The following is a 10,194-nucleotide window of genomic DNA, read 5'->3' on the forward strand; positions in this document are numbered from 1 at the left end:
CAAAGGCAGATCACTCATGAACGTTTTTTGTTTTATTTCCGCAAAAAAAATCATTGATTTTTAAAACCATAAAATCTGCGATTAACCGGAGCATTGTTTATACTTTTAAATTCAACATGGAAATTCACTTTTACACCGCATTTTTTTCCCAAATGATCGTGTCTGATTTTATTGGCTTCTATAGGCGAAATGTTAATATTCAAACATAAGCTCATTGAATAGAAACCATAACTACAATGTTAAGTAATGAGGAATGTCATGCGTGATCACAATTCCAATGAAATGTTTTTGCGTTCGTAAAATATGTTGCTTGTTTTGAATCTGATCACATGTATTTCATGTGGTAGATAAAGCTTCTGATTTTTTAGGTGACTTATAAGTGTACGTGAGTATTTAATATGGCATGTATTTGTTTAGCCGCACTTTTCTTCGTCATTGGATTATTATTTTGTCTAACTGGTAAGTTTGATTTTTTTTACATTAATAATAACCAAATCTACTTTTTCTTCTAAGAAATATTGCACATAAATAATTCCATCCTTTCCGAAATTGTTGACTACTACCTTTAATTCCTTGAGATGGAAATGGGTTTGCAGTATAGAGACCTCGTTTAACAAAAGCATTGTTTTTAGTTTTTGACCAAGACATGCTGACATTTCCAGCTTTGGAGCAGTTCACGCTCCATAAAATTTATTTTTTAGTCGGATTAATATTAAGGATCTTTATCAAAGCCTTGTTTAGTTTGGAAACATATGAACTGCGGACTGCAGACCGATGGACGATAATGACATCGCAGTACCAAACCAGTTTATTGAAAATATCCTATCTTGCCCAAATGAGAAATAAACAATCAAATTAAATAATTAAAAAAGAATAATAACAATTCTAACGTTCATATACGTTGCAGTACGGTTTGAAAATCAAATTACCATCTTCCTAATACAAAAACACAAATTTTCGGGTGTTTCTAGAAAAGCAGAGGACGCTTACCCTACCGTCGCACCTGGTCCATACTCCCAGTTTTTAGTCGAGTTGCTCAATTATTTTTGCTACCATGTTTAATCTTGATGTTGATCTAGGAAACATTTCAATAGTGCAGACAGAGTTATTTACCCATGACATATCATCATTAGATTGATATAGGGAAGTCAAGGGAACCAGAGGGATGACGTTAATAACAAATAACAAAATTCATGGACTAAACCCAGACAAAGAATATACTTAGACACACACAACAACAAAAATGCGGTAACCATCATAACACGTATATAAAAACAAAAGCGAAAGAGCAACTCTACTAAAACTGTAAGCAAGGACCAGGAGCACAAGTAGAGTAAGTTTCCTCTGATGGTGCAGTGCGTTTTAAAACAACGTTTTATGTCTGTCGTGTTTAACAAGTGCTTGTGAAAGTCCATTTTGTCCATCCCTATAAGCAGGACACATGTTGAATAGACTACTGTAAACACGAGCAACTTCATTTTGCTTATTTCGGAACCAAAAAAAAAAACGAGAATGAATTTCATCGAACAATTCCTTTTATGTGGAAGGCAAGCTAGACATTTTTTTCTTTTAACATGTACGTTATACATTCGTATTACGCATCGGACATGCTATTTGTCGATTGATAAATACCAATACACTTAATGTCTTCCTCCGTGTTATGTTAAATTTGAGCGATATGCAGATTTCTGTAAGCTATGATATTGTTTACTCTTGTATACATGTGATAAGCTTGGATAAAAAACACAAAACAGTAATGTATCATGTACTTTTTTGTAATTTTAATGTTGCATGTATAATTGAAGGATGTTGAAAATGCATTGTGGAAAACAACAATCTAGAGTTCAAATTCATACTATCTCATCTTTAGCTATTATTCTTTATAAGGCAGTAACATTACATGTATATACTTAAAAAACTAAAAGAAGGAACGAATTTGAAAAAAATATATTCTGTTTTTTTTATTATTATTTTTTTTTTTCATTTTTATTTTTATTTATTTATTATTTTTTTTGACGTTGTTTGTTTTGGAAAAACTTACGAGGTTCTTTTTTTTAAACTGTCGTTGATAAGATATATAAATAGCAGTCTGTAAGAATCATACCCATTTCTGTAAGAGTAATCAAGGGAACCAAGGTTATAGCGGTAATCAACAGAATGTAATCCAGGGACAAAGACCAGACATGGAAAACAGACACACACAACAAAGAACATAAAGTAACTAAAATCATACATACAAAGTAACAAAAGTAAATGAGCAACTCGGACTCCACTAAAAACTGGGACCATGGACCAGGTGCACCGGTAGGGTAAGCGTCCTCTGCTTTTCTAGAAACACCCGCCGAGTTGCTCATAAAAATTCAAGCCCGGGGTAGACGAAAGAAGAAAGAAAAACTATAACACGTCGAATTAATTATAGCGGTAATCAACAGAATGTAATCCAGGGACAAAGACCAGACATGGAAAACAGACACACACAACAAAGAACATAAAGTAACTAAAATCATACATACAAAGTAACAAAAGTAAATGAGCAACTCGGACTCCACTAAAAACTGGGACCATGGACCAGGTGCACCGGTAGGGTAAGCGTCCTCTGCTTTTCTAGAAACACCCGCCGAGTTGCTCATAAAAATTCAAGCCCGGGGTAGACGAAAGAAGAAAGAAAAACTATAACACGTCGAATAAATCAGTTTTCATGGCGCAGATGGATATACCGTAACGATCTACGAGTTCATGATGACGGCCATAAAACTTTTGTAGTGATGACTTCAATCTTGTAGTAACATAACCCTGCTCCAGAAGCCTATTTGTTAGCCTATAAAATGATCGATTGGTAAAAAATAACAAAAATGTAACTTTCGGATAATGTATGTCGTAGCTGGACAAAGTTTCGTCCAACTGACAAATCGTTAACACCCGTGATCATTCTGTGGTTATTGTGATCTCCAAATCAATTTATTTTCTCACAAGTCATTACTAGATTCATTTAGCTTTTAGTATTAAATTACAAATGATGTACCTATTTTTCCATCAAAAGTGGCATATCAGAAGAACATACAGAGGTGGGAATATCGTCCAGATAAAGACAAAGAAGAGTTTAATGTTCACATTCTATGGAATATAAAGAAGTCAAGTTCGGTTGCCTGTGGGAGTATATGCTCAGAGTACAATGACTGTCTATCGTTCACCTGGAATGCAAATCTTTTTTTATGCAAAGGGTTTACTCGAATATTCTACTCCACTGCACCGATGACTGTAACAGAAAATATTTACTACGTTAGAAAAGGAGGTAATTTTTATTTTTACCAATATAATTCCCCATCTCATTAGCGCATGCTTTTTTCGTGCATTATGATTGATTTTTGACCTTTTACGACTTCGTCGATGACAGTTTTGACCAAAGTGTAATTTTCATGTCTATACCGTTATTTTAATTAACGTTGACGTGGCTACCATCGCGTATACATATTACCCTTTCTTGACGTATTTGAATCATCCCAATGCTGACGCTTCGGTACTTATCTTTTTGCCGATGTATGAAGCCGATTAAAGGCGTAAAACGGTATTACCTATTTTATTCCATTTCTTTTTCTGTGTAGTATATTCCAAACAACAATTTTGAAAGAATGTGATTATCGGTTATTTACTTCGAATACTGAAATTGACAAGCATATAACATTGTCGATTGAATGCACCAATTTCAATGTATTATCGGATGTCAATTTCACTGAATGAGTCTCCCCGTGCAGGTCCGGGTGTTTAAAAGAATAGGCCTGCAGCAGCGCTAAGCTTGTCGTAAAAGGCGACTAAATAGTGCTCAGAAACCTAGCCGGGGGTTAGGCGCTCTGCCCACAGAGCAACTGGGATGTGTGCCCCAGGTGGTGGAATGAGGTACCCCTGGCATGTTACATGCTGAGGTTGTCAGGCTATAATACGGAAAACCTGACCGCAAACCATAGTGGTGCACCGTGTTGGGAAAGATGCCACGTTCCTCGCACGTTAAAGAACCCTGCTGTGGTATTCGATAGGAGTAGGAACCTTTGCGCTCCGCCACAGGAGGCTAAATTTCTAGTGGCAATCAAAATTTGTCGACCCTGTTGTCCTTGTGACCCATCCTTTTTTTTTTTTTTTTATCATTTCATGTTCATTTTATCATCCATTTCATGTTCATTGTCTGAATATAGCTGAAATATTGCTGCTCGGACGTTAAACCCCAACAAACAACAACACTGAATGAGTCTACAAGAAAAGGCAACGATGAAAAAATTAAATGGGATGGTTTGCGTTTGGAATATTAAAAATAAACTGCTATTTTACAGTAAATTCGAGCCATTAGCTCACGAACCTGGACGAAAGGCTTTTTCGCTTTTTTGGTTTTGTGAATGAATGGTGCGATTTCACACGTCGATAAATTCTGGAAAAAAAAGTGTTTTATCGACAGCATATCTTCATCGTTTCATGCCAGGGGTGACATAAATCAATCAACGGTACCCTCCTTTATGAAGCAGGCCGATGTTCAATGGATAGAGACAATATAACGACAGCGGAGAAGGTAAAAAATGGCAACATAAAAAAAACTTGAAAGCTTAAATTGGTAGAATATGTGCGGAATGAGTATGATCAAATTCTAAAATTTCATTTGTACTGGTTAAATGTCAGTTTTTTGTTTTTGTTTTGTTTTTTGTTTGTTTTTGTTTTTTCTTTGGGAGGGAGGGGGATTTTTTTAAACTTCTTTTTTGATGTTTCACCGAGTTGCTCTCTATAAACATATGTTTGGGTATGGATATGACGTCAAGTGAATTATTTTATAGGTACAAAATATTAACATTTATTTAATTTGTGTTCTCCCCAAAACACACAAAAAAAAGCAACCTGATCTAAGCAAGAGCCGATAGTATACAGTGTTGTGGTTATAGAATGATGTCATGACATAATGTGTTCTTATTTTTTCGTATAGAACATTGTACCTCAAAAGGATACACCGACTCCCCACCATTACCAGTGGTTCCAATCTGTTTTCGATATTATTCTACCGAGTTAAATGTGCCGTCCTCGACAGCTGTGTGTGAAGGAAGTACTGGACATCTTCTTAGAATAAGAACTACAGAAACAGTTGAATGGTTTGCAACATATCTAAAGGCTATATCGGGTTGGTTGCTTTTCATTTTCTGATTAAATTTCTTGCCCAAAGACAAATAATCATAAATGATAGCTAAAAGGTGTTAAGATAAGTTGGGTTTTTTTTAATGACAACAAATGCGTGCTTTTCACATTCAAGCGTTTTTGAACCCTTTAATGTTCAAATCATGGAGCATGTGTCTTCATATGTACTCAGTTGAAAGACTTTCTACTGAAGCTACATCTTAAATAATTATATTGATACAAAAATAGTCTAACATCCAAAAATTGTGGCTATTGCAAATACATCAAAGTCAGTTAATAGACAACACAGAATTATAGCTCTTGAGTGGTATAATCTTCCAATTTACCGCACATCTTTAATATCTTGTTTTTAAAAAAAATAAGTATGTAAACACACACTCGTCCCAGTGACGTCTTTAAGATTTCTTTCAATCTATAATATCATCCGTGTAACGAAGACGCACTTCTTTACCTTGTAATAAGAATGTAGTATTATCGCCATTTTGCTTTTATTTTCATTTTTAGCATCAAATGATGTGACCATTGACGGCAATGATACGGCAAAAAAGCTTAACTGGAGGTATTCAGATGGAACTGCTCTGACTTATTTAAGATGGGCACCATTCGAACCATCATCAATAACGTGTGGTTGTGAGGAAAGATGTTTAGCTTTACAAGACAATTTTTTTGGTCCTTATTTTAAAGGATTCAACAATATGCAATGTAGTGAATTTAGACCGTTTATTTGCCAACTACCAATTTATGCGTGAGAATGTATTTAATCGTGATTTTCCTTCAAATCCGAAACATCCTGGCTCCAGAAAAAAAGTGAATACTGATACACCAGATAACGAATGTATATGGGGAAATCGCGCTTGGCTAAGACATGATGTACTAATCAATATGTAAAGCAAGCATGCACGGTCCATATACCTTTAAACAAAGTTTTCTTTTTTGACATTTGTCTTCGTTCTTTTTTTATATTTTACGTCAAAGACAACAAAGTGGTCAGTTATCATGAATTCTTGTGAAAACAACCTTTTTCCGACGGAGTCGATATAGTTTCCCTTTTTCCCTTTTGACCTTCAGGACGCTCTTCTATGGAAACGCAAATCACCTGATCGCAATTATGTTTCCCGATTGGCCAAATACTGCGAACTTAGTGGTGTTCGAAACAAACTGTATCAAAATTTTGAAATTGCGTTCGGAAAAACAATCGAAAATTTGAAATTGCGTGCCATGTGTTATTTTCCTCAAAGAAATGTAGAAACTTAAAAAGGAACAAAATTTTACTGCCTCGGTAGGTGTTTCCAGAAAAGCAGAGGACGCTTCCCCTGCCGGTGCACCTGGTCCCTGCTCCCAGTTTTTAGTGGAGTCCGAGTTGCTCATTTGCTTTTTTACATTCTTTTGATTACCGCTATAACCTTGGTTCCCTTGATTACTCTCTCAAGTTCTTTGGGGTAGATGTGATGTATCAAATCTCCAAAATTAGAATTGTTTAAAGATAATACTTCATCTATATAGCGGAAACTGAGATTAAAGGATCCAGCTAAACGGTATTCCTTCTTTTTGATCAAAACGGTTATTAAGTCAGCTTCATAAGAGTAAAGGAATAAGTCAGCAAGTATAGGAGAACAATTTGTTTCAATTTGAATGTCCACAAATATATTGTCGATTAAAAAATCCCACAATTTGTAAATATCTTCTTCTCTATATTTGAAAGATGATTTGGAATTACTTATTACAAAGTAAGAAGAATCTCTGTAAATCTCTGTAAAATGTGTGTTTTATTTAACAAAACTAAAACTTTTTTTCGCCAAACTGAGAGAAAACACTTGATTTTCTTACATTTTTTACTGAAGATTTTTGACTACAGGCGTCGACAACCATGATATTTAAACTGTTAAATGTCATTGTATCATAAAAACGTTTGATTTCAATTGTTGAAGATCAAAAAACAAGATGTAAACCTCTTAATTTGTTGGGAATTATTTAAGGTAGTAGACCTGCGGTACCCAAAAATATTCCCATAATTCAATTTTCTTCAAAATTGTACATTATATTACACTAATTGTGGCGCATCATTTGTCAAATTTTAAAGAAAATTCACCGTGCAGATTTTGAACAATGAAGACTAAAATATTGCTATTTTTTTAAATCTGAAATATTGGCCAAACTGAACCATATCTGGTATTTTAGGGTCATATTTAAATGAATAACTAAATATTAAGTCAAATACACTTTAAAAAGATTAATATATCAGATTTAATATCCAATTCTATTCTTTCCATTTTCTATAAGAAATACTAGGCTTTTAATTTACCAAAATAACAAACAAGAGGCTCCCAGGTGCCTGAATCGCTCACCTGGTTAATTTTTTGCCTTTTAAGGGCAATAACTCTAACAAGGAGTTGTCAGACAATTTTGACTCCATTTGATTCATTGGACACATTTCGTTAAGGATATCCTATAGAACAAAAATTCTGAGAGATTTTTTAAAGTAACAACATCATAAACAGAAAAAAAAGTCCAAAAAGGGCAATAACTCCAACATGGGTCAACGAATTTTCACCACAATTTGACCACAGATAGACCTCATCATGGTGAACACTTTTCTTTTACCCAAATCAGAATTCGGCTAAACCTAACAGTTTTGGAGATAAATGCGAAAAACTACAGTCTGACCCCTATGTTCTATTTTTAGTAACAGCGGCCATGTTTTTCAACAGATCAAAAATCCTCAAATCAGTTCTATGCACGATACCCTAGGAAACATTCATACCAAGTTTGGCTCCAATTGGTCAGATGGTGTCAGAGGAGATTTTTGAAAGAAATAACATTCAAAATAAAAAAAAAAAAAAAAAAAAACATCGAAAAAGGGCAATAACTTCAACATGGCTTAACATGAAAATTGACCACAGATAGATCTCATCATGCTGAACACTTTTACCACGTGTCAGAATCGGCTGAACCTAATGGTTTAGGAGATATATGCGAAAAACAACTGTCTGATCCCTATGTTCTATTTTTAGTAACGGCGGCCATATTTTTCGACGGATCAAAAAATCAAAATCAGTTCTATGCACAATACCCCAAGGAACATTCAAAGTAAGTTTGGTTCCAATTGGTCAAGTGGTGTTAGAGGAGAAGATTTGTGAAAGAAATAACACTAAAAATAGCAAAAAACGTTGAAAAGGGCAATAACTCCAATATGTCGTAATAGATTAAAATGAAAATTTGACAGCAGATAGATCTAATCTTGCTGAACACTTTTACCCCGTCAGAATATGGCTAAACCTAACGGTTTAGGAGATACATGTATATGTGAAAAACTACTGTCTGACCCCTACGTTCTATTTTTAGTAACGGCAGCTATGTTTTGTCGACGGATCAAAAATCCCCAGATCAGTTCTTTGCAGGATACCCCAAGAAACATTCATACCAAGTTTGGTTCAAATTGGTCAAGTAGTTTCAGAGGGGAAGAGTTTTGAAAAATTGTTAACGACGACGACGGACGCCAAGTGATGGCAATAGCTCACAGTGAGCTAAAAAGGGGGGTCATTTTCGGGGATTGGCTTATATAAAAACCTCTACTTTGTCAACAATTTATAATTCAATTTTCGTACAAAACTGATATTATATGGACTATTCATATGCGAATCAATAAACAAATTTTACGAAAAATTCATCATGTAGTTTTCTTTAAATGTTTTAATGATAGTAGTGTAAGGCATTATTGAAGTTTTTATCTTTTTTTTATTTTTATAATTAATCATTATGGCTAAAATCCTGTTAATATTCAATAAGGTTACAAAGTCTCAAATTATGATGACATATTGATGAAAGAGTATTGCCAGGCACAGCTTGAGTCAACTACTGTTGCAAATTAATGTCACACAAATATTTATACTACTGCACGAAGGGACAAATATATATATATATGTTAAACATAGTTCAATGCTGGATACAGTCATATGCTTTAAAGCATTAAAATGAAAAGAGGAAGCTTAAAGTCTTATAAGGAATTTAAGAAAATGTATCTTTTTTTTAACTCTAAAAGTCTAAGAAGTTATAAGAACTGGCAATGTTATTGGTTAGCCGTACTGTCTCATGACAGGGATCATTTCATATTTCAATTTTAATATAATATCAAAAAGTATCATTTCAAATGTTTCCCCACCTTATAAAATATATTCCTCAATGTACCCATTTGAAACATTTAATCAATACTTCAAAAGAGCAGTTACTGCGGCTGGCATCTTTGTTCAAGAAGTTAAACCCTTTCTTAGAGTTATTTCCCTTTAACATCAGTATCACTTTGAAACTTGCATATTAAGAGTCATTCAAACGTTCTAGTGACTTAAATCCTTTCAATTTGTGTTACCTCCCTTACCCCAGGTTTACTACCTTAAACTTGAAGAGAAACATAACTTTAATTGCGACGTCATTTTGACACGTACATATAAATGTAAGATCTCGTAAATTAAAAAATACTGTCCATGTGAGACCTGACAGGGTAGTCAAGGACGTTAAAAAGCCCCTTAGTTATTAACAAAATATATTTTCAAACATAAGGGGGTTTTAACCCCTACAAATCCCTCCCTGATAGACTACTAATTATTGCATGAATATTGAGAGTTCTTTTCCTGAGAATTATCAATTGCTGACTTGAGAATGTAGTATATTATGAGGTTAAATATTAAAAAGATTAATAATTGGAGAGTGTGAATAAGAAAAATATGGCCACAAGAGCCAAAGAATGTCTCTATTTAACGAGTTTATGATGGTTTCCTACCATTATTCGTTGCAATTTTCAACATATTTTTTTATATTTTGTGAGCATTGGATTAATATTCATGTTATGATGTTTTAGCGGGAGAAATTCCTATAGTGAATTTTTCAAAATTACAGAATTTATTTCACGGTGTGAAATATCACATTTTTTGTTTACAGAGGGAACATTCTATAAATCACTGCTTTTTATATAATAAAAATTTTCATGCACTCACCAATAAAACAATTTGGAAAAGCTTGAAAAAAAAATTGTTT

General features: G+C 34.0%; 1 protein-coding gene across 1 annotated transcript; it reads left to right on the forward strand.

Moving 5' to 3' along the window:
• The first annotated feature begins 254 nt into the window (after nt 1–254).
• On the forward strand, nt 255–6,762 carry LOC148602110 (uncharacterized). The gene is made up of 4 exons (XM_088556937.1): nt 255–459; nt 3,041–3,292; nt 4,961–5,152; nt 5,671–6,762. Exons 1-4 carry the CDS (start codon nt 399–401, stop codon nt 5,913–5,915), a joined length of 750 nt encoding a protein of 249 aa, XP_088413063.1. The 5' UTR covers nt 255–398; the 3' UTR covers nt 5,916–6,762.
• Nucleotides 6,763–10,194: the final 3,432 nt, after the last annotated feature.

Source organism: Perna viridis, chromosome 12 (genome assembly GCF_037379345.1).
Source record: "Perna viridis isolate PV_CMFRI_1.1 ecotype Kerala chromosome 12, ASM3737934v1, whole genome shotgun sequence".
Taxonomy (NCBI): Eukaryota; Metazoa; Mollusca; class Bivalvia; order Mytilida; family Mytilidae; genus Perna; species Perna viridis.